This window comes from Eubalaena glacialis, chromosome 6 (genome assembly GCF_028564815.1).
Source record: "Eubalaena glacialis isolate mEubGla1 chromosome 6, mEubGla1.1.hap2.+ XY, whole genome shotgun sequence".
In the NCBI taxonomy this organism is placed as follows: domain Eukaryota; kingdom Metazoa; phylum Chordata; class Mammalia; order Artiodactyla; family Balaenidae; genus Eubalaena; species Eubalaena glacialis.
Window position 1 is genome coordinate 96410343 of NC_083721.1, and position 25606 is coordinate 96435948.

The 25606-nt window shown below is 40.8% G+C and overlaps 1 protein-coding gene across 1 annotated transcript in view; it reads left to right on the top strand.

Moving 5' to 3' along the window:
- Nucleotides 1-25606, top strand: part of TNIK (TRAF2 and NCK interacting kinase) — a 410774-nt gene that overhangs the window by 89398 nt on the left and 295770 nt on the right. The window contains exon 2 of the mRNA XM_061193436.1: nt 1850-1915. Coding sequence (XP_061049419.1) covers nt 1850-1915 — 66 coding nt within the window. The remainder of the gene's footprint in view (nt 1-1849; nt 1916-25606) is intronic.

Sequence of the window (25606 nt, forward strand, 5' to 3'; positions counted from 1 at the left end):
CCCTTCCCTGTGAATAGCAGCCCCTTTCCCTTTAAATGCTACTAGAGGTGTGGGATTCCTCAGCTTAAAAATGATTCCTGTCAAATATTAGGTTTGCTGACTACGTGCAGGTGTGGTGCTAGACCCTCACTTACTCTTCCCCAGAGCTCTGCTGGGTAGATGTCCTCCCCGTTTTGTCTGCGTGGAGACTGAGTTGCTCTCCCAGGGGAGAGATCTGGGATCATGCCGCCAGACAAGGCAGAGCTGGGGCTCAGCCCAGGCCTGTCTGAAGCTAAAATCCAGGTTTTCCCCCGCCTGCTTCTCAGTCACTGTCACACCATATGGCAGTGCTCTGTAAACCTGTTGACTGGAGAGGGGAAATGCTTTTTAGGCCAGAGGCTGACGTTTTTTTCATTTGTTCCCCAGAGTTTTTTTTTTTTTAAAGTGAGTTCGTGCCTAACATTCAAAAATGAGATCTCACATGAAACAAAATGTTCAGTTTTTCTTCAAAAAAATCTTCAGACCTGGCAAGACTGTGCTCATAGGTTGACATGACAACGATTGGTTCCAGCTGGCCCCCCTGCCCCCCAAAGGGGATGTGACTTCCTCAGTTTGTCACAGGCCCCTGCGGCCCCCTCACTCTTTTCCGTTACTTGCCTGGCCTCTGTGGACATATATGTTTGTGATTCATGAGCTAGGCCTTTAAAGAAATCATTTCTGTCCAGTTAGGAATCAGAGGAGGTCAAAGGCACTTTCTGTCTCTGAGTTGAATCTTATAGCTTTGATTTTTCTTTTCAGCTTTCGGGGATGGTAATTTGGTAATAATATCCACGATTATTGGATATTTATTGAGCGCTCTAACACAGCTGACTCTTGAGGGTTAGCAGACACCTGTTCGGTGCTAAGAACTTGCATAGTTCTCCAGTTTCATTTGCATTCTAGATCCTGCACGGGACTCTCCAGGTCCTGCAGGAACTGGAGGCCAGCCGCAAAAGCGTATTTTGCAGAGGCAGCATTGTCGAGAGGGGAGATGAATCCAGAGAAATACTTTCTGAGAGAGGAAGTTAGGTTGATTCCATTTTCTCTTGGAAACTGTTGACTTCTGCAGGGAAGATTGCCCCACAACACAGGAGCACTCCTTTCTGAACTGCCAGTGTTCAACACAAATAGCAGCTCAGAAATGTCAAACAGAAGGATCTTCAAAATTAGAACCCCTTCAGGATGATGAGCCTTCCAGTTTAGCCCGATGTACCTACAAGTGTATTTCCATTTGACAGTGAGAAATGCATTAATTCTTTTTTTTTTAATTAATTAATTAATTTATTTATTTATTTTTGGCTGTGTTGGATCTTCGTTTCTGTGCGAGGGCTTTCTCTAGTTGCGGCGAGCGGGGGCCACTCTTCATCGCGGTGCGCGGGCCTCTCACTATCGCGGCCTCTCTTGTTGCGGAGCACAGGCTCCAGGCGCGCAGGCTCAGCAGTTTTGGCTCACGGGCCCAGCTGCTCCGCGGCACGTGGGATCCTCCCAGACCAGGGCTCGAACCCGTGTCCCCTGCATTAGCAGGCAGACTCTCAACCACTGTGCCACCAGGGAAGCCCATTAATTCTTTTTTTTATTGTTTCAACGAAGTCTTGTTTCCTTTTGTCTGATTTAAACACATCTCATAGAAATGTAAAATAGAAACAAATAGATTTGGACTCATTTCATAGCCGCAGCTGAATTAAATTTTAATGCTCTCTAATATTAACATATGAGAGCCCCCCCAAAGCTAAAGTTGTTATTTATTTGCTTATTTAAAATGCGTATTTGCTTTTGATTAAGACAACGGCTAGAATATCGTTTTGACTTTTTATTGTTTATTTTCTTTCAGGACCCTGCAGGGATCTTTGAATTGGTGGAACTTGTTGGCAATGGAACATACGGACAAGTGTATAAGGTAAGTTCCTTGAGCTTGAACATGGCTTATGTGTGGTTTCGGTTCATGAATGCTGAATAGCAGTGCTGTCTGTTCTCACCCATACATGTCTCATAACAGATTTAAAATGAAATAATATACTTGTTAATTGACTCTCCATCTTTTTAAATGTATCTGTAGTCCCATTGCCTAAACCGGATTCTGGGATTTGGGCATTTCCCTTCATTATATATTATAGAGCTTATAGCTGACACATGCATTCTGATGGTGCATATCTGAAGCTCTTTAAATGTTTCGTTTCTTTACTTTAATCACTGCCAGAACTGGTTTTCAAAGGCGCGAAGGATGCTATTTACTTTAGAAATTTAAGCTATTAAAGTATCACAGCTGGAAAAGTAGATTTGTCACTGGCCTAGGGCATGAGTTAAATGAATTTAGTGAACACTGTTAGGAGAAAACTGGCCACCTCACAAAGAAAGCCCTAATGGCAGCAACGACTCTTACAAGATAGGAAATACTTAGAAGTTAAACTTGAGCTGAGTTTGAGCTGAGGAATGAAAAGTTCTTCTTTCCCTTTTACTAAATTTTTGCTTACAAATTCACTCCAAACATGCTTTTAAAACATATTTTCTCCCAGAAAATGATCTGAAAAAGTGATTGTTTAGAAAAGTGGGTTGATTCTCCTGATTATCAAAAGAAAATGGAAATTAACTTTTTGGACTAAAGCTCAGGGGGTTTTAGTGAATGAGCTATTGAGATAAATGCCTTCAAAACAAACCAACTGTTTCCGCATGATTATTTCAAGGGAAATATCCGTCACTTTCCTGAGTGGTAGTGATATGGGATGGCATTTTCACTACAAATTCTCTCTTGTTGTTCTATTTTTAAAAAATTACTTCTTTGAGTCCTAAACTTCTCTTAGTTGATTAAAATTATTGTAGAAGTCATCCAGATTGTAATATTTCCGATTCTACAGAATGTCAAAAGTATATGTGTGTGTATATATATACTTATATATATATAAATATAAATATATAAATACTTAAGCCTTTATTTACCAGGAGGTACCCTTTGGTGTCCACTCCAGGGGAAAATGTCTCTCTTGCAAGAAATGATTATTTCCTAAAATGTCAACCCCCTGCAATTAGACAGAATGTAGTCTACTCCAGCTGTTCACTTGACACTGATCCTGTCTGACACAAGAAAGAACGGTGTCTCAGCAAATGCTTTTAAATACTTTCAGTGAAGATAATCAAGTTGGAAGATCGTGCTATTGCATTTTGAGAAGTTGGATTGAACTTGTGAATTAATGTGAGCTTATGAATTAAGCCCTGATTTAGGTAGAGAGTTACTTCTGATTCACTGTCAATATGGAGAAGCAACTCTGTATAATGCTGTTGGTTTTATAGTCCATTCCATTGTCCTGTGCTTCCCACCTGTAGAATACACATCTGGGGGATGATTCACAGCTTTGTCCACTAATCTAAGAGGTGGACTGTACACTGTTGCAAGGCAGGATAACAAAGACATAAGGATTCTCAATTAAGGATGAGAATGTTTGGAAAATCCAAAATTAGCCCTAATTTCTTGTTACCTGAAAAAAAAAAGAAAAGGAAACAAGTGGCAAGATGTCTCAGATCTTCAGAGAGGAAAGAAATTCACCAACTACCTTGTTAACACTATTGTTCTAAAGAGTGCCCTTCTCTTAGTGTTTGATACAGAAATTTGGCCTCTCTCAAGCTGAGGGGAGACTGCAAAGATGGCCATGGTGATCACATTGGACTTTGAGACAGGAGGCTTGGTTTCTTTTACCAGCCCTATGTATTGTTTTGTGGTACAGCAGCTTTTCTGTGCATTAGTCAAGTGAGAGTGTTTGCTATAAATGTTTTGGGGACTTGGAATGATTTACCTGAAGGATTAATCCTCCATGCCCAGTTAAGGGTTTGGTTTCTAGACGACCCAGATGATTTTAGGTGGCACCCCCTCAAGAACAGAGACACCTGGGTTTTCTGGGTCACTAATCCAGTCCTGCCGTTACTTCGAGCCCTGAAGGATTAAAGCTTAATAAACTGCAAAACCTGAACTCAAATACACGTGAACCTAAAGAGAAATAATTTAGGAAGTGATTGTCCATATTATAGGTTATATTTAACTTTTATGGAATAAGTATATTTCTAAAATAGTGTAAACATAAATATAAATTTTAAAGCCCTAGGAACAGATTTCTATACCAAAAAAGTCTGTGATAAATACTTTCTTTACATTAAATATTAAATCTTTGATTTAAATTTTTTGTAACCCTGGCTTTTGTTGTTCCTAGATTTCATAAAATGAGGTATAATTTTATGAACAATTATACAGATGTAGCCTTTCTTTTCTGGAAGGATTCTTACAAGTTTCTTTTAATAAGCTGTCCTAAGAGAGTCATAATATAATTTTATTTACAAGTAGTTTTTAAGAAGTAGACTTAATTCAGTAAACAAAAAGTATACATAGATATTAAGGGAGTATTTCTTGAAGTATATCTTCATATAAGCCACTTACATCTAGATGTGGAAACATATTTTATATAAAGGTCATTAATAACATTTAGCTTTTCAAAGTTGCTTCTAGCCTTACTCCCAAGTCTAGCTTGGTCTGTCTCTCCTTGGAAGGTTAGATTTGTTTATCATTTTGGTCCCAGGTGGTCAAGTAGCAGTTCAGTATCTGTTTTTTGCTTTATTTACTAGACAGGTTGCATAAATAATGAAGAGTAAAGAGGCTCTGTCAGGGTTTTTAATGAGGAAATCATCTTCTTGGGCCTATGGCTCCCATGAAAAAATGAACCAACAAAAGGCCACATACCCGTTCGCTAAAGGCTTTGGCTGTTTATTGGAATGCCACTTATTGGGACCTAATAGAATCCAGACACGTTTTTGTTAAAATAGAGTAATTATTTTAATAGGTCCAAATAATTGTTCAATGTTTATTGCTAAAACACCATTAAATCTTAGCCACAGATTTCAAAAATGAATGTTAGTCTATCCTGTTTCTTAATTTGCCCTTTGGAACTGTATATTGGTTATTGCAGAGATGGAGATGTACTTTATTCTGGGGTGACAACGTGAATTGGGAATATGGTGGATTCCTCAGTATCTCTCAGGTTTCTCTTAAAACCTCCTCTAGGTTGTAAAGTATGAAGTAAAGAGGCCATATTGGTGGTTATAGTACTTGTTGAGAGAGAACACTGTGACTGAGTGTGTGTGTGTGTGTGTGTGTGTGTGTGTTTTCAAAGGGTTGCAAAGGTCCTTATAGGTCATCTGGCCCAATCATGCCTCTGCCAGCGTCTGTTCAGCCCATCCTTGATCACCTCCACTTGTGTGGGATTCATTACCTCCCAGTCATTCCATTTGCCTGCAATTCCCTTTGAATGTTCATTATCATGTTGAGCCAAGATTCTGCCTTCCTAAAATGTTTACCAGTTCAAGCTCGTTCCACTCCCTTGGAGCTATTTAATAAAACAAATGTAATCTTCTTCCACAAGAACATAGTCCTTCAGATATTTGAAGAAGACTTCTCCCTTCTTCCCCCAAACACATACTTGTGTCTCCTCATCTCCAGGCAATGTAGCCACAGTTGCTGAATTAATTCTTCGTATGACTTAGACTTGAGGTCCTTCATTATCCTGGCTTCTGCCCTGAAACGATTCTAACATATTAATAAAAATAATACTTCATACTTTAAAATAGTTTTCTATGTCATGAAACATTTTGGATGTATTATCTGATTTCTGATTTAATTTCAATAATAATTTCATGCGAACCTTTTTCTCACCTCAGGGTCTTTCTAGTAATAGTTTCTTCTGTCTAGAGCACTTGCCCCTCAACCCTCTCATGACTGGCTTTCTCTCCTTCAGGTCCCAGCTCAAATGTTACCTGCTCAAGGAAACCACTTTTCATCCTTGTGTCTAATAGAGCCAGCCACTGCCACTGCCTCCCACCTCCCAATGACTTTCTCTGTCAACTTGTTTTTTTGTCTTCATGGCATTGCCACTCTCCGAAATTATTTTACTTCTTTATGTATATATTAAACAATTTAAATGCATAATAAGGAAAAAATAAGGGTAGGGACCTAGTCCGTCTAGCCATCACTGTATCCCCCATCTGGTACATAGTAGATGGTGACCTGTGTGTGGCCCAGAATTGAGCTCTGTTTTCCTTGATAATTCTATTTATATTCATTCCCAGTTTTTTCAGCATTTCCCATAAAATATCAGTCTGCTTACTTCAGATGTGCATATTTGGACAAAAGTCATCAACAGAATTCTCTCCCTGTTTTTTATGGTAGGGGTGTGGATTTTATGTTAAATTAATTATTGATAGTCTGTAGAAGCAAGACACATGCTGGAAATTTACAAATGAGGCAAATCAATTTTCTGGGGTTCACCCTCCTGGCAGAGGTTCCCAGAGTTTACTATGCAAAACAAATATTTGAGAAATGATTAAAAATGTAGATTTCTAGGCCTAACCTCTCAAATTTTGATTCAGTAGGTCTGGTTGGGGTCCAGGAATCTGCACTTCTAATAAGTGTATGGGTTCATTCTGATGTTCAGGGCCCTGGGGCCACACCTCCAGAAACTCTGCAAAAATGATTGTAGATTATCCTGTTGTAGGGCCACTTGAGTGAATGTTAATCCTAATGTTTTTTGTAATCATTTACTTTAGGGTTTTTGTGCCGACTCTAACATGCATAAACTGAGAAAAGTAAAAAAAACACAAAGATTTGGACCTGAGATGTGATGCCAGCCAGTTCTGACATACTCATTCTGAGATTTGACTTTCGCTGTTTTTATTTGACATGCTTGTGATTACAGTTTAAGGTTGTTTCTGAATAATTCAACTCAAGACCTGACAATTGATACGGTCAAAACTGACCTGGTATAGATAGAAGAATCTGAGCCTGTTGCATGAGATTTCCTTAAATCTATATATTGTGATCTCTTAATAAACTTTCTGTTGAAGTGAGACAAAACATTTTAATAGTAGGCTTATTAATATTCTTGCTATGGAGGTGATTCTATGACATACTCAGGAGGCAATGTAGCTTTTCATATTCTGTTCTAATGAATCATGAATTATACTATTCACTTCTTGTTTGGTAAGGAGTGAGTATGGGAGAATGTTGTGTTTCTTAAATAATAGTGGCATTTGTTTTTTAAACAAAAATTCAAATATAAAGAATATATTATTTCACATTTGTTGAGTGCCAGTGAAAAAAGCCCTGTGCTTTGTGTGGGAAGAATGCAGAGCCAACGGAGGTGGTTCCTACTCTAAAAAGTGTGCAATCAGATTAACTAATTAGGACTCTGAATGCTTACTGTGTGCTAAAGCTTTTCATATATGGTGTCTTAGTTACTCCTCATGATTTTATAGGGGAGGAAACTAAAGCACGTTTATTAAACCACATTATCCCTTCAAGGCAGGGTTTCTCAGCCTTGGCCCTGGGTTGCGAAACATTGGGGTCAGATAGCTCTTTGTTGTGGAGATGCTGTCCTGTGCATTGTAGGATGTTTAGCATCATCCTTGGCCTCCACCCATGAAATGCCAGTGCACCCCAAAGTCCTGACCGTCAGAAATGTCTCCAGACATTGCCAGCTGTCTCCTGAGGGGCAAAGTTGTCCGCAGCTGAGGACCACTTCTCTAAGCGTAAGAGAAAATAGCAAAAACTCTTAAAATTGATGTGCAAACAGAGACAGTGGGAGCGTAGAATATAGAGCAATATGAATCAGAGTGGGGACTTGAATGAATTGTGGGAAGGGGATTTGGAAAAAGCTTAGAGGCCTTGGCATGTGCATATCTTGGGGTATAATTTAGCATTTTCATAAGTGGAAAGGAGTGTAATGGAAAGGACTTAGGAGCAGGACTGAGCTGGCGTCCAGTCTGTTTCTGCCTCGTTCTGGTTTTGTGAAGATGGCCAACTTGCTCTCTGCGTAACAGTACTGTTAGTAGTAATAGTACAGTGTAGGGTTGTTATGAAAACTAAAGTGTAATGTGTGTGGAATCCCTCAGCCCAGTGCCTGACACATAGTAGGCACTCAGCAACCTTTTCTTCTTCCCAAACACATGCGCCAGGGGGAGCCTAGCTTACCAGCTCTTTCCTTGGTCTTCGTTTTGCAGAAGAGTTTCTGATGTGCAAGAAGCATTCATAGAAGATGAGGTCAGAAACACACACATCTTTGTGCTTCACCTTCTACCTTTGAGTTCTTGGTTTTTATGTATGTTCAGAATTGCATTATTTATATTAAATCCAATTCTTAATTCTTCTTTATGGCATTTGATGATATAATTGCCATTCAGATACTATAATTGGTCTTTGTTTAAAGAAAGCCAATTTCTCGATAATTTGTAAGAAGAAGTAGGTTATAGTTGGTCTTTGTTTAAAGAAAGCCAACTTCTCAATAATTTGTAAGAAGAAGTAGATTATTAGAGGACATAAGAAGAATTGGGTGTAGCACTCTGGGATTTTAGTGAGGTGAGAGTGATTTTTAAATAATTATATATTTTACAAATTTGGGGGGAAGAATCAACAGTTTTTCCCCTTAAGATAGTACAAGATCTAAGTAGAGAGCCCTTTTTATGAGATTCGTAAGGAGAGTGGGGTAGTAAGGACCTCACTTAGGAACTGAGGATCTGTCTTAATGGGTTTGGCTCTACCTCTAACTTGCCGTAGCTTTGAGCTTGCCATATCACCACTTAGAGCTTCAGGTTTTCTCATCTGTAAAATGAGGATAAAAATGCCTTTCCTGATATATCCCATCAGGTTACTGTGAGAGTGAAATGAATTAAGGACTATGAAAGTATTTTGTTAAATTTAAACTGCTGTGTACACTGAAGGTTTGATTATTGCTATTGTCTTTTATTACAAGGTAGGTGGCAGAGTCCCGTATACAGGGACTAGGGAAGCTTAATCCTGAGTTGACCTTTCTCTTCTTCATCCTTATGCCCATTAAGCTGTGTGTTACCAAGTACATGAAAGTCCCCTCTGGGTGGCCCGACTCCAGCTACAGATTCATTCTTGCACCCCTTCTGTTTTGTGATCTTCAGGCAAACAGGGTCATTGGATTGAGTGGAGGTCTCTCTGGCTTTGCCTTTGCCTCACTGACATTTGTTAGCTAGACAGTCACATTTCCCAAAGTGTGTTCAGTGGAACCCCAAGATCAGCTCTGTGAAAAAAGAATAGTGTGACTAAAGAGGTTTCATAGTGCTCCTAACCATCCCTTACTCTTGAATATTAACATTTATAGTACTTTGTTCTACCCAATATTTTCCCAATTTATTTAACTGTGGAATCTCCCCATTCCTCTCCCTACCCAAGTAACTGTTTTTAATGCCTCTTGGAACTATTCCATAGAACACAGAAAATCAGGATGGCTTATGTCCTGGTACCGTAGCTGAGTGCCCATCTCCCCATTGCCGCAGCCTCCGTATCATCCTTTGCATCAGGGGCATTTTATATAAAACATGGCTGCAGGGCTATCTTTCCTGTTTCCCTATAAACCAGGCTCTTGGGCCAGGTCTAGTATGCCGATCACCTTTAAAAATAATTTTCGTACTGTTTATAGTAACAGATTATCTATTAAAATTGATATAGCCCAAGGGTACTAGTTGGTTTCATTCAATTAAAAAAAGTTGTACCTGCCAAAAATACCCAAGCACTATTTTTAGTGTGATTTTTAACATCAAATAGACATGTCTCTAAGATGCTGTAGCACATGCAAAGCATTGTTTTTAGTCATAGGTTCATTTGACTATAGCTAAGACTTTAGGATTAATTAGTTATTATTATTTAGTCTCAGAAGGTACTTTCATTGCAGTTGGCCAGAATTATAGGTAACAATTTTACTCCTGCCTCATAAGTAGAATCATTTACCCTTGAAATGGGTTGGCTTGATGAGCTTTTCATAAATCCCCATGTTCTTTGCATCTAATTTGGCTCAAGACGATGTCACCTCATGCTGTGATCGTTGGGTGTAATGAATTAGATGGCTGCCATGTAAGCACAGAGGGAAGACCTTTGTGAGCCTGTCTGCCATATGCATAAGGAAGGTCACTTTCTCTGCTGGGTGGCCAGACCTCCAGAGTTGCTACTAAAACTTGCCACAGGGGACTTTGTAGGATTTCTTTTTGCTACTCGTGTTTCTCAGCCCTCACTGTTTACGGAAATCATCTGGATAGCTTTGAAAAACTAAACATATCTGGGCCCTTCTCTAGAGATTTGGTTCTAGTGGGTCTGGTGTAGGACTGTGTAAAGCTGGTTTCCAGCACTTCCCAGATGCTTCTAACGCGAAGCCAGAATTGAGATCCACTGGGCTAAGGTATTGCCTCTCAGGTAGCTTACAGGCTCTTTTTGGTGTCTTTGCCTTTGGGGAGGAGTTTCTTCCACTCTTATCTCTATCCTGGGGTTTTGTTTACCTTGTTTGTTCATTTATTCAACATCAGCCTTTAGAATAAGCATCTATTATCGGCTTGGCACATGTGTGCCACCTTTCCTTAGAACTGTTTAGATTACTTTAGTTCAAAATTCTTCCCTTCCATCTCATATCAGTGAATTACCAAATAACTTGATGCACAGCACCCTGGTGACTTGTAGTTTTTAGATCTCATAACACCCTTAATGATTTGGTGATTATAAGGCAGTCTCAAGTAATTAAACAATCAATAGTTACTATGTAATTATCATTATTTGGGGTTTTTTTGTAACCTGTGAAATGAAACTCCATCAGGATTACAGGCACAGAATTTAGGGCCATGCACAGTTTTAACTCTTTAGACATGGGAAACCTTTGAGACTCTCTTAAAAAGAATAATTAATTGGGGCCCTGGATTAAATTTCTTATCTTTGTGGTTTAACCTCAAATATAATTTTATTAAGTCCCCTTGGATATTTTGCATGTGCAAAAATAAGTATCTACTGTTTGGCAAGCAAGTATGTGTTCTCTATTAAGTAGGAGCCCTGCTCGGTGGTGAGGATCTGGAATGGGGGAGTGAAGCCGTGCCCGGGCCTCCAAATCGGGCAGAGTACAGCCTCTTCTGTCGAGTGCTGTGGCCTTGGGCATTGCTTCTGATTTTGGTCCTGTTGCTTACTTTCCCAGGCAATGCACAGAACTGCTGTGTGTTTTGTTCCCATCTACAACAAAGGAAGAGAGGATAGCAGCTGGCTCACCGAGAACTCTTAATAAATACAAATAGCTACCATAATAATAATGATAATAACGAGATCATCTTTCTAGACTGCAGGGAAGAGTTATGAACTAAATTATGTGAAGAGCTCAGTCTCCTTTAGGGGGAAGGTGCTCTATTCTTTTAGAAAACTTGCCCATGATTACATAATATAGCCCGTTGGGACATATAGTCTTTGGCAGGCCACTAGCATGTTCCAGGTGATGCTTTTCTTTAGAGTATTTCTTGAGAAATTCAGTTTTGTTCTGTGCATCACGTTCAGGAACGCAGTAGGAGGCTCTCAGTTGAATTTACTAGAAATCTTACTACTTTTTAGTTTTGCCTCATTCTTTCTCTCTCCCTCTCTCCTTCCCCCACCCTCTCTTATTGTAAAATATGCATGCCATAAGATATTGTTCAGTAGCATTAAGTACATTCATATTGTTGTGCAACCATCACCACTATCCAAATCCAGAACTTTTTCACCATCCCAAACTGAAACTCTGTACTCAGTAAACAGTAATTCCCTACTGCCCACTCCCCCTCTTTCCCCCAGCCTCTGGTCTTCCTTTTAAAAAGTATTCCCAGTAAACTTAATTGTAGAAGTGATGGTTTCCTGGAGAGTTTCTTGTAACACCTGCTCTCCAACAAGGCCGGAAGGGTCCTGCACATCTGCGTGTCTGTGTGTCTGTGTTCCTCAGGATGACTCACTGGCTGCTTTATCCTCCAGGTGACTGACTGCCCAGCACCTGCAGAGCAGCATCTTGTTCCAGGAAGCTGAAACCGGCTGAGGCCCTTGACTTTTTTAGCCTGTTTATATCTAAATAAAATGATCCTTCTCAGGTGGAGGTAGAAGTAGAGGTAGAGGTAGAGGTCAATCAATGTGCAAGCATTTTCTATGAATCCTAACAGAGTGTTGTTAATGTTTTCTCTATTAAACTGGGCTGTGATTATTTTTATCACACTTTTATAATGAGATTTCCCTTTACCTTTAAATGTAGCATCTGTTTTCTTTTTTAGTAAGTAAATTTTTTTTTCTTCCATATGAAACTCCAGTATTTCATATGACAGCAGAATGTTCTGGAAGGAGGTGGTCAGGGTGTCCCCGATGCAGCTGTCCTTTCTCCAGTGCGCCACTCCCCTGAACACCCCTCCTGCATCCATCCACAGAGCAGCCCCGCACTGAGGTCCCCAGGCCCAGATTCCTCAGGACGCGACCTCTGTCTCCCTGTCCAGCCTTGTCCTGGGCGGATCCGGACTCACGCGTGCGCAGTGCTATCACAGTGCTAGCAGTTTCTGTTTATCCGTGCCACCTACCCGACAGCCTTAACCCTTGGCTCAAAAGCAGCCCTCCTTCTCTGCACCCTGGGACACTTGCTGACCTCTCCTCATCATCCTGCCCTCACTGTTTCGTAATGTTCTGTCTGGCTGTTTCCACTCTAAACTCCTGAGCTCCTTGAGTTCCGGAACATTACTTTACTTTTTCTCTAGCGACAATACAGAGTAGATGGTTAAAAATACCAACTTTAAAGAAAAGGATACCACTTTCACGTTTTGCTGAGCTTGGAACGCCCTATCTCAGTGGAATATGTGTCATTTTTGCTTAATCTCAACTGTTGAAGCATATACATCAAGGAGACTGACCCTCAATATAGTATTTAATACCAGCCAACAGCTGCTAAATACTGATAAGTTACATCAAAACCGTGTCCACCTACCATGCATTATCACAGAAAAAAATAGGATAAGGAAAAAACTGTTTCGCCTTCTTTTTTTTTTTCAATTATTAATTTATTTATTTATGGCTGTGTTGGGTCTTCGTTTCTGTGCGAGGGCTTTCTCTAGTTGTGGCAAGCGGGGGCCACTCTTCATCGCGGTGCGCGGGCCTCTCACCATCGCGGCCTTTCTTGTTGCGGACGGAGCACAGGCTCCAGACGCGCAGGCTCAGTAGTTGTGGCTCACGGGCCCAGTTGCTCCGCGGCATGTGGGATCCTCCCAGACCAGGGCTCGAACCCGTGTCCCCCGCACTGGCAGGCAGACTCTCAACCACTGCGCCACCAGGGAAGCCCTCGCCTTTTTTGAAACTGGTTTCATGGACATGATCTAAAACTGTCCCTGTGGCTAAATGGCTACAGGCCGTTTAAACTTGTAAAGACCCTGTTACACACTTCTGGGAACAGAGGTGGGTTTTCTTAGGTTTTCCTTTTGCTCCCCTGTCTCCAGGACTGTGGAACTGAACATCAATATTGATGATTATAACAGTTTTTATAAAACCTTCGTCTTCATTATTCTATTTGACCGTCACAGTATCCTCACAAGTGAGACAGAAGGGATATGATTATCCCTGTTTTAAAGTTGAAGAAGTTAGGTCTCAGTTTATAAATGACTTTCCTGAGGTCAACAAGTAGGCGATAGAGCCTGACTCGTGGTCACATAGCCTAAATTCTCTCAGCTCCACACACAAGTTCCCCAGAAGGAAATCTGGGGCGGGAGGAGGGGATGGAGAATCCCCCTAGATGTTTGGCAGGGATTGATTTTGCCTTGCTCTTGCATTGCATGTTTAGAATTCATTTCAAGTAGATCCCTGATAAGTCTGAATATATAATATAAAGCAGTGATGACATAACTTGTTTCAATATATAGTTGGTCTAATCTTTATATCCAAAATACTGAAAGGTGATTGATGGTTGGGTAATTAATCACTGATTTCTTACACTATGTTTTTATACAACAAACAAAATTGCTATTTCCCCAGAAAGATAGGAAGGGAATTCTTTTCCATCTACAAAAAGGAACTTGGGCTTGTTACATTTTACAATGTGAAATGCTGCTGTGCTGATCATCTGAGGGAGTTGGTTGCTTCTTTTCTCATGACTTGTTTTTGGTGGGAGGGGGCAGGAATAGCATATTTCTAGACTTCTTCAAAAATCAGCTCCAATATCCAGGTGCGTGATTTTTCCTCCAAAAGACTGCAATCAGACTGGAGTTTGATAAATGTTTGTTGAATTGAATTGATTTATTCTCTCAGCTGCAGTCGTGTACTTTTGGAGTAAATGGATGAATCTTACTGCTCTGGAGACCAGGCAAATATTTGCCAGTGCATAATCTGTACTTTTCTCTCCAGTTAGCTGTAACCTGGTGTGGCATTGTGGTAGATTGCTTACTCTTTGCCTTTGCGTTTTCCCCTCTTAGGGGGGGCCTAGGTTTGTGTGTTTGGGGTTGAGGATGGGGAGAGACAGTGAAACAGAGGATAAAAGGACAGAATTTCTGGGTAATGTAGTTGAGAGTGATCTGGCAACAGTATCAAGATACAAACTATTTGTTGAATAATTTATCATGAATGCAGGTTGGGAATCTCTCTGTAGAGACTCTACATTTCTGTTTCCATTAAGGACCACACTAGTCACGTTTTTTTTTTTCTTTCCTGCAGATTTTAAGTAGGTAGCGCCCATGACCCAAGAACTCCAGCAATGCCTCTAAAGGCTATCATCAGCTGCTTCAATGAGAAGTTTGACCTGTATTCACCTCATTCTTTCTCTTTATGTGTCAAAAGAGTGAAAGTTAGTGAAAACGAAAGACAATGAGTCTTTTTGTTTGGATGGAGGCAGAGCTGATTGTATATTCTCTTAAAGGGAGTTTCAAATGAAGCAGATTCTGATTTCCCCCAGCTAACCCTTCTGATGATTTTAGCAGAAGAGGAATGTTTTGTCACCTAAATGTTTGGTACGTTTGGTTCTACAATTTTGTACCCACTTACCCACGTTGAGAGATCCTTCAGAACTTTCAAAACCTTTTATTCCCTGAAGAAACCTATCACGGAAGCTAAGCACCCAAACTGCTCCCCTCCCCATACGGATCTGCCCGTCTGTGAGTGCTGAAAGGAGGAAGTGCTGGGCACCCAGCCTGAATGGTCTGCGGCAGGATGGGGATGGGGTGGGATGAGCAGATGCCTAAGGAGAAGCCCAGGCTGCCCTCTTCCTTGGGTCTCCAGCTTGCCCGTTGCTCAGGACAAGACTTGCTTGAACAAGACTAACGACTACAGTTAATCATCTGAGTAAATATGTTCTAAATTTAAGGTGTGTCCAAGAAACCAGTGTTGGAATGTTGGTCGGGGATAAGGAAAAACACAAAATAGGGAGAAAAAAACAACAACAAGCCTGCCATCAAAACCCAAAACAAAAATAGCAGCATCCAGAACAAAAAGCTCGTTGTTCGACCATTCTTTTCCAGTCCAGAAGCAAAGGAGATTTATGAATACTGGTTCAGCTCATGAGTAATACCATGGTCAATTGTGGTCTTTGAAGTTCGTCCTAAGTACTACATATCGTGGTGTTAGTTCTCCTTCAAATCCGTATATTTGTGAACATGTAAAAGTAAGACAGGTACTGATGTGCTTCCCATCGCACTCCAGTCACAACTTCCATCACCCCCAGCATTCTGCCGTCTGCATGATCAGTGTTGAAGAGACTCCTTGTTCCGTGCATTGGTCTCCAGGGAGTGTCTCGGCATTTCCAAGTCTGTGGTCCTCATGTTGTTGTTCTAACACTTGAATCCAGAGATTGGGTGGGATTATGATACCCATTTGCTGACTGAGACCATGAACATCCAGAGGTTTCAACGTCTTAGTCAGGATCTTGCCTCTCAGGAAGGGTGTGACCCACAGAGCTCACAAGCCCACAGAGCTCTGCTAACGAGCCCTCCTCTCTGCTTTCTGAGGTCCTGGTTAAAGCCCAGAGGTTTTCTTTCCAGATTTCCTTGAGGGACATAGCTCAGGGAGCTAACCAGCTCAGGTCTGTGGGCACATGAGGTTTAAGTGACTTCTCTGTGGCTGGTGTCTCTTCCAGAGTAAATATGGGGGAGAAAATCCCCTCTTCACAGTTTATGTTTTGGGTTAAAATAGAAGCGGTTAAGTGCTTAGTGTTGAATATTAGTTAAAAAAAATGAGTAGATGTACAAGGGTATGTATATCTATTTGGTGTTGGTGTTGACAGGGTTCTGTGCTTTATTGGAATTGGATTTCTCCCTAAGAAGAGGTAGCAGTTGAGGCCAGTTCCTGGTGGTGCAGTGTCACCCTATGATATATATGTGGCCAGAAAAGCTGATTTTGTTAGAATAATGGCACTTCATACTAACATACACTTTTGGGGGGGTTTGGAGCATGGAGGATATTTCCAAAAAATTCTCCAGAATAAAAGTTGTAAGAACTAACAAATACCAGATTTGCTTGGATGAAGGACTGGAGCATCTCGATGAAATGCTCAAAGCCTAAGAACTGACTTACAGGTAAAAACACAGCCCAGTGACCTGTGTGCCATGGAAGGTAACATTGAGGAAGAATGTTTCTATCTTTCTAGACTTGAACCTTAGAGGTTAAGATGCATTCAGAACTATTGGTAGTTTGTTAAAAAACAGTCTCCTTATATTTGTTACCCTGGGTCCTCTCTTGTGGTTAGGAGTTTCATAGATTTAATTTGTGCTTTAGATGGCAGTATTTTTTTTTTAATTGAAATATAGTTGGTGTACAATGTTATGTTAGTTTCAGGTATACTACATAATAGTTTGACATTTGCATATATCATGAAATGATCACCACCATAAGTCTAGTAACCAGTTGTCCCATGCAAAGTTATTACATTATTATTGACCATATTCCTTATGCTGTATCCCTGTGACTTATTTATTATATAAGTGGAGGTTTGGACCTCTTTATTCCCTTCACCTATGTCCCCTCTCCCTCTCTCTGGCAACCACCCGTTTATTCTCTGTACCTATGAGTCTGTTTTTGTTTTGTTTGCTTGTTTTGTTTTTAAGATTCCACATGTAAGTGAGATCCTGTGGTATTTGTCTTTTTCTGTGTGACTTATTTCACTTAATACCCTCTAAGTCCATCCATGTTGTTGCAAATGGCAAGATTTCATTCTTTTTTATGGCTGAGTGATATTGAATTATATATATGTATGTACCATATCTTTATCCATTTGTCTATCCATGGACACTTAGGTTGCTTCCATATCTTAGCTATTATAAATAATGCCTCAATGAACATTGGAATGCATATATCTTTTTGAATTAGTGTTTTTGTTTTCTTTGAGTAAATACTCAGAAGTGAAATTGCTGGATCTTATAGCAGTTCTATTTTTAACTTTTCGAGGAGCCTCTATATTGTTTTCCATGGTGGCTTCACCAATGTGCCATCCCAACAACAGTGCACACCTCACCAACACTTGTTATTTGTTGTCTGTTTGATGATAGCCATTCTGACAGGTGTGCAGTGGTATCTCATTGTGGTTTTAAGTGGAAGTTCTTGACTTTTCTTGTGGTTCATGTGTCTCTTTAAAGCTCAAGGACTGACTTTGTTCTGCTAACAATAGAAGCAGTACTGGTATGTAAATATATATGTATAGTGTATATATATAGCACTTATGCCCATTAGAGGAAAGGCTCCATTCCACAGCGTCATGAGGTAGATACTTAATACTTATGATCCCTGCTGTTCAGATGAAGAATCTGGCCTTAGAAAGCTTGACTTGCCCTAGGTCACTCCGACAACTGGAAGTTGAACCCACCTACAACCTTTTGACACCAAAGACTTAAGCAGATATAATTCATTGGAAGAATGAAAGCAAGGTGGGGCTGAACTCAAGCATTTGGTGATTTAACCTTTAATTTAAAAATTTCTGGCTTAACAGAGATCTATGGTCCCCAGTTCTTAGGGTCCCTTTTAAAGTGGAGGGGTAACCATTATTAAGGTTATATTATGGAGGGGTAAGCCATTATTCCTCAGCATTGTTTACATACTTTATCTCTCCTCTCTGACCATTTTAAAAAGGTTAAAGAGAATTATTTTGCTGCTTACAAGTGACCTAGTAATTCTGCTAATATGTCAAAATAAGTGTGCTTTAAAATATCCCACTTAAGAGGACAAGTGACTTAATGGTAGAAACCCAGCCAAAACATGTTGCTATTCTAGAAGGTTCTTTGGCTTGGGTCAATCAAGTAACCTTAACAGCACTTCTGCATCTCTGAGTACCTTAAAAACTTATTAATTTTCAGAGAGGATGTGGGCTGAACTTGACCTTTTAAAGTGTCTTACAAGAAAGAGTTTTCCAAGTAGTTTCAGACTATAAACAGAAGTTTAAGAAGTTTGTTGAAAAACCTATCCTTAAGTGCCCTCAGGTATTTTAAAACTGCTGTTTATGTATTCCTATTGATATGCTAATCACAAGTTGTTCTTCAATATTAGAGCATTTCCTCCAGAGAATTTGTACTGCATGCATTTGTTTCATTTAACTATACAGTAAAATAGTTCCTTATTTACATAGTGGTACCAACTCTCGCATCCAAAGTAGTCTGAGTTAGAGAGGCTTACTGAGTATTAAACACATTTAGGTCAAGGATTCACCATTTTGGAGAATCTGAAATTATTAGTTGCTTACTCTGTGGATCACTGGATACTAGAGAACAGGTGGCTCAGTGACGGAAGGGATGCCTTTAGCTTCATGTGTGGAATAATGGTCTCTCTCCCTATCCAGAGTGAGATATCCTTGTGGAGTCCGAAAGCTTAAAAAGTGAATGGATATTTCTAAGGACTGTCTAGAGTTTTTAATGCCACATGACTATAATGGAAATTTTTTTAGATCACTATGGATTTGAACCAAAGGTGGGCCTTTCAAAAATTCAAACAAATACCTCCCCCCACCTTTTTTTTTGTGCCTCACCATGTGGCAGGCAGGAACTTAGTTCCCTGACCAGAGATCAAACCCTCGCCCCCTGCAGTGGAAGGGTGGAATCTTAACCACTGGACCTCCAGGGAAGTCCCCAGAATCTGCTTTTTAATGAGATTCCCCAGATGATTTGTAGGCACATTTAAATTTGGGAAGCATGAAATTAGGCCACTTCATTGGCCCTGAGAACTGGAGACCACTTGATTAGGTGAAACACCTTTTCTAGATAAAGAGAAGGCATAAATCCAGATTCAGAATAGGCTGGGTGCCTGAATGGGCCATCTAGCCTCTGTGTTGAACTCTTCCTCTGGGAAGTGAGAAGGTGAAGGCAAGGCCTTGATGCCCACTGCTGGCTGACTTGTCACGTCCACAGAGATAAGTCACACACTTGGATCAGTGAAGGGGAGAAGGCAGATCTTCTTAGCTCTGGCAATAACCATGATGATGGAGCCTTACAATCTTCAAGTGCAGAGTACATACAGATTGGCTGAGTATGTACAGAGACATTTGGCTGCTACTATGCCTTGGAGGTTTTCCTTGGAACTTCTATAAATTCAGTGATAGTCCTAAAACTCTGTCCTTTAAGATATTGCAAAACTTTCTCTGGTGCTGTTATATTTCACATTAAAATGAAATAAAAAGAGCAAGAACATGAGAGTAAATGAATTCTATTCTTCTCAAAGATTCAATCAAATCACCTACTGGAAATATGAGAAGGTGATGCATAATGCAGTTTTTGTGTGAATACTTCATATGATTAATCACAGAGTATCTAAGATGGCTTTCTTTCAAGAGTTGAGAGATTTGTCACATGTTTTAGGGTGATGGGATAGAAGCTAGAATCATTCACACGCACATATACACACACCTACTTCTATATCTGCATGCATATATACAATGTACATACAAACACTCTTCCTATGGTTGTTGGGAATAGTAAATGAGATAATGTACATAAAGCATATACGGCACGTAATAAAGTATCCAGTAAGTGGTAATTATTATTATAAGAAGCAGCAGAGCAAAGTGGTTAAGAGCATAGGCTTTGGCATTAGATCCCTTGAGTCTAGAATCTTGACTCTGCCACTTATTGGCTGTTCGACCTAGAGTTAATTGCTTAACCTTTCTGTACCTTGGTTTCATCTGCTGAAAAATAGGAATAATAATAGTACCTATTATTCATAAAGTTCATATAGTTCATAAAGATTAAATGAGATGATACATGAAATGCATTTAGAAGAATTTAAAAATGAGTACTCAAAAAAAAAAAAAAAGTGTTAGCTACTTTCTATATACAGTACAGTCTGTTATCTGGAGTCCCAGTTAAAGGATTGAGTTTCTTTAGACATTTTTTTTTTTAAAGGAACAGAACTTTAAGCTTTTTACATGGAAATCTTTCACTTCCTCTTGCTTATTTAATTGTAATAGTTAATTTTTCTCATCCCAATTGGATTTCAACAAGCAGTAAAATCAAATATGATCTTGGGTGGCCTCGGCCTGCAGTGGCTTGAAGCAAGGTTTCGGTTCCTGGCCAGAGATTGAGGTTGGGCCGCGGCAGTGAGAGCGCTGAATGCTAGCCACTAGACCACCAGGACCAGTGGCTAGTGACAAGGCCCTGGCCCTTCGGCTTTGCAGAAAAAAATTCCCACCAAGACGGAAAGTAGTGAAGCATGTAAAATGTTTATTAGGAGGAAAAGTAGTACGTGTGGATAGACACACGGGCAGACTCAGAGAGAGAGAGTCGTACCCTCGTGGTAGTTTGAACCACTTATATGGGGCATTTCTTCTGGGCTTCCTTTGGCCAATCATCTTGCTTTGTCTGGTTCTGAGTCCATATTTGCTTCATCTCAGGCTCCTCCCATGTGTGCACGTGCATCTCTTAGCCACAGTGGATTCTAGTGAAGAGGCCTATGGGTAGGTTGACATCACCTACTATGGGGTGGCACCCCCTCCCTTTTTGACCTTCAAGGAGCCTTTCTGTGTGTGTGTAGTTGGGAAGGTCTCCTTGACTTCGAGAATGAGGAATATATGGTCTTTTTTATCTCTTACCTGGGCAAGGCTCAGCTTCTCCTCCCTCCTGCTATTTTGGAGTGTCTGTCCACAGGGGACGGACTCCAGATGCTCGGCCTGGGGCCCATCTATCTCCTGCCTCAAATCCCCCTTGGGAGACGTGAACCCCAAGAAATCTTTACTGGGAGGAAGAAGGGTGGAGGTCTGTCTTCTGTAGCTTCTTTAGACTGGTATGGGGCTCGTACACCCTACCTAGTGGGGTCACAGAGCTCTCTCCCTGTCTCATTAAGGGGCCCAGGGTGACTTCTGTGTTGTTATTCCAGTAGGATCTGTTCCGAGGAGTGGCTAGAATCTCTGCATCACTGTCATCTTGTCTGGGAAACCGTTCCTTAGAAAGAATACTTGAATCTGGTATTATTTAATCTCTTCAGATGTTTTACGGAACTCCTTCATTCTGGGAGTTGAGATTAGCTGTAAAGTAGCTCCAGAAAATACTTCAGCATCCTGGGTCAAAAAGACCAGTTCCCCTATCTAGATTCAGATTCAAAAATATGTACTGACTACCAGCTTTGTTCCAGGGGTTAAGAACATGACTTTGGGTCTAAGCAGACCTGAGTTCAAATTCTGACTCTGCTTATTACTAGCTACAATATTTTTGTCCAAATACTAGGTGAGGATGATGGTATAGCTAATATTGGCAGAGCTGAATGAAACAACTGAGAATCTTATTTACTGTCCTCAAAAATGTTTACAATAGTGTTGTATTCTATGTCTTATTTGCTTTGCGGTTCTGTAAATGTTCATGAGAAATATATAGAATTTTCTTTGGGCAGCCCTTCTTGCAGATCCCTGGGAAAAATTTCATTGGCCATTAAAAACAACATAAGGCCTTCTTGCTTTGAGAGTAGGTAAGTCCCTTCCCTCTAAGTTAACAACTCTAAGACATACAAGAGAAAAAAGAAGCCCTAGAATACTACTTTTCGAAGGTCCTGGATGCCACTGGCTGCTTCGTATTCAGCAATGGATCTGTGCTCTGGGGAGCTAAAGCATGCAAGAATGGATTGATTTCAAGTACTAGTGGGGAAAATATCCTTCCCTACCTCCAAAACATGACTGAAATGGAATGGATTTTTGGAATGTTAGACATACTGGGCCAGAAAATTATTCTGACTTTCCATCATCGTATTTTGACAGGGCCCCAGACAGGTAGTTTTGGGAAGATGTGTCAAATTTGTGTTGAGCAAGGGTAAACAATCTAATCTTGTGATGCTGCCTCTTGGGAATCAGGAGGTGGCTTCCTCCAGACCCTGGAGTGATTAGTTTATGCCCCAAGGCTGTCTGACCCTTGTAAAATGATCCCAGCTGGATGGACTGGACTTGCTGATCTCATTTTTACATGAATGTCTTATTCTTGTGAGGAATCTTTATCACTTATCTGCCTCTGTCCGTACAATGCAGGACTTATGTAGGACCATTTCATGTGCCAGTAAAAGGAGATGCTTTGTTCCAACCAACAAATATTTCTTGCTCTCAACATTGTGACCTACTAATTCTGAAAAACAATTATGATATATGATTTAAAATGGAATTAAGCAATCAGACCATTATCCAAATTTCTAATTTTCCAAAAAGGAAACTTTATTGCTACCATGAATGGGAAATCCATTATTTTTAATTACACGTTAATATGTAATACATACTTTTCAAATTAAAAATGTTAGCCATTGTCCCATCACATCATGGTGTTATTTGGACCACCATACTTTAAGAAATATTATTGTCACCTGTGTTTTGAGGTTTACCAGCACAACAATACCAACTGCCCAGGGTCACAGTGTGATTCTCATGCACCCTAGGCTCTTACTTTTGCCTTCGTGGTCTCCTGACTCCATAAAAAACATTTGAAGTTAGATTTTACAATTTCCTTGGCATAAAGACAAATATATTAATATTATATATGAAAACATTTACTTTGACCTAAGAGTTAATTGTTTTCTTCTGATTTTAAAATTCGTAGGACATTTTTGTCAGCTGCAAAAAGCACTGTGGGTCCCAGGCGCTGTACCCACAGTGCCCTGTGGAGGAGTTGGCCTGTAACTGTGCATCTCCTGATATCAAGAGGTCTGGGGGCTTCCTTCAAGGTGGTGGTGGGGAAACCACAAAAATGAAATATATTTGAAATCTTGTGTTTTAGCTTGAAAATTCAGGTGGATTTTGCCTTTTATACATTGGAATAGTTATTGTTGCTTCAACTTAAAATTATCTGAACTTAATTCTTACAGAAAGGTAAATTTACAAAAGAGTTTTGTAGTTTCCCAGCCCTGCTGGGCATAGCGTTATCAAACCAGGTTCATTTGCCCAACATGCAGCAAGCCAAATGCAGAGATGCTGAGGTTTGCAGCAGAGAAAGGGTTTATTCACGAGGCAGCCAAGTGAGGAGACAAGTCTCAGGTCCGCCTCCCAGAAGGTGAGGGGCTCCGGATATTTATGAGATAAAGAAGCAGGGTGGCCTGAGGCGTGGGGAGCATGGGGAAAGGTGACTGGAGATAAGAAAAAAGTGAGGTAATCGTCGTTCTGCGCAGGCACAACTAAGCTAGCTACTGGCTTCTTCGTGGGATGCATGTTCAGAATATGGTGGCCTTAGCACGCTCTGAGGGTAGAGTTTTTGGCCCTCTGACCTCAAAAAGTCACCTAGTGGATACTGGTGCTTGCCCAGTTAGAGAGGGTCAATGGTCCTAACCAGTCTTAACCAAACGGCCTGAGCTCAAACTGGACAGGGTTGACTCCAAATTTCTGAAAAACAACTTGGGCAAACGTTTTATTGTTTAGGCTTTGTGATGCTTGAAGGACTTGCACGTTTTTGTAAGAGCCATTAAGGCAAGTTTGATCAGCGAAGGCAGATTACAGTTTATTATTTATTAATGGCTGACTGATGACTACCCTCATCAGTTTCTATAGGATGATGTGCCCCCCCGGAAGTACATGGTCTCTGGTTTGGAAACCCAGGCATAAGGCACTTAAGGCTTAGAGAGCCTTTTTTTAAAAAAAACAAAACAAAAAAAACCTATGATCAAGGGTAGGAATTGGGTTTATGATGGATTTATGTCAAAAACAAATAAACTACAGGTATTATCCTAATCTGTTGTGACCATAATCGGGTGATCTTAAGGTGAATAAAGTCCATTAGGATTCTTAGATGAGCCTAGAAGAATCTATAAAGCACTGTTTGGCTTCAAGCTCATTTGTAAGCACCTCCTTTCTTAGGGCCTCATGAGTGATTTAGACTCTTAGCTATTTCTGGCAAAGAGGAAGAACAGCCACTCCTGATGACACTAAAATTCTTCTTTTCACCTGCTCCTTTTTAAGAAGTCACTTCCCTAGGTTTCCTTGTTATTTGGAGGAGGACGGTTTTTCTCTTTGTCCTCTCATTACTGTCTTATCCAGGACAGGCTATTATAAAAGCTTTTTGTTTGTGAGATCAGTTCTCTGATTTCTAACTTCCTCTCTCAAACCTCAATGCCACACTTGAACTTCTCCCAAATTGCTCCTGCTGCCGCTCAGATGTCTTCTCTGTATTGTATGCTAAATGCAAGGGTCTTTATTTAGGTACTTTGCTCTCTGGAAAGAAAATCCTAATGGGTCACCCAGTTTGCTGATTTCTCTGTAGGTGTGACCAGCTAAGTGCCACCATAATGGAGTTGAAACAGAGTCATTTGGATCAGGAGCTCATTTGTCCTGAGTCTAATGTAGCCTACAGGCTTCTCTTCTAATTTTTTTTGTGATAGCCCCTTCTCAGCCAAAGGCCAGCTTTGGGGCCACTGAGGACTTGAATACCAGGGATCTAGATACTACTTAGAACCAGCCTGACTGCCAAAGGGAAGAGACATACTGTGCTCTGTGTGATTGGTGCCTGAGATAGGATGTCTTGTTCTTTTTTCTTTTTCTTTTTTTCTCCAGCAGATGAACCAATGAATGAAGGGCATTATTATGACTCCAAAAACCAACTATGAGTCTCCCATAACATCTTAATCTCCTGAGTTTGATTTCGTCACCAAGCTCGGCTGACTGTACTTTCTTATTTCTTCTCAATTCCCTCTTCTGTCTTCTGTCTCTACCAGCCCTGTCCAGGTCCAGGCAATGCATATCCTCTCATCCGAGTGCCTGCAGTGGATTCTCCCCTGGAGTTACCCCTGCAGCCCTGCATTCCCACCATGCAGCCAGAGAGGTCATATGAAAATGTTTACTTGACTCTGTCTCTCTCCACCTAAAAGCCTTCAAATGGTTTCCCATTTGATCAAGACCAAACTTAGCCTACAAGGCCCAGCATGATGTGACTACGGCTTCTTCTCCAAACTCAGTTTTCATTGCTTTCTTTAATTAATTAATTAATTAATTAATTTTTGGGCTGCATTGGGTCTTCGTTGCTGCGCGCAGACTTTCTCTAGTTGCGGCGAGCAGGGGCTACTCTTCCTTGCGGTGCGTGGGCTTCTCATTGCGGTGGCTTCTCTTGTTGCGGAACACAGGCTCTAGGCGCGTGGGCTTCAGTAGTTGTGGCATGCAGACTCAATAGTTGTGGCTCGCGGGCTCTAGAGCGCAGGCTCAGTAGTTGTGGTGCACGGGCTTAGTTGCTCCGCGGCATGTGGGATCTTCCCGGACCAGGGCTCGAACCCATGCCCCTGCATTGGCAGACGGATTCTTAACCACTGCGCCACCAGGGAAGTCCCTCATTGCTTTCGTTTAATACAGCAAACCCAATTTGTTCCTGCCCATCTCAAGGCCTT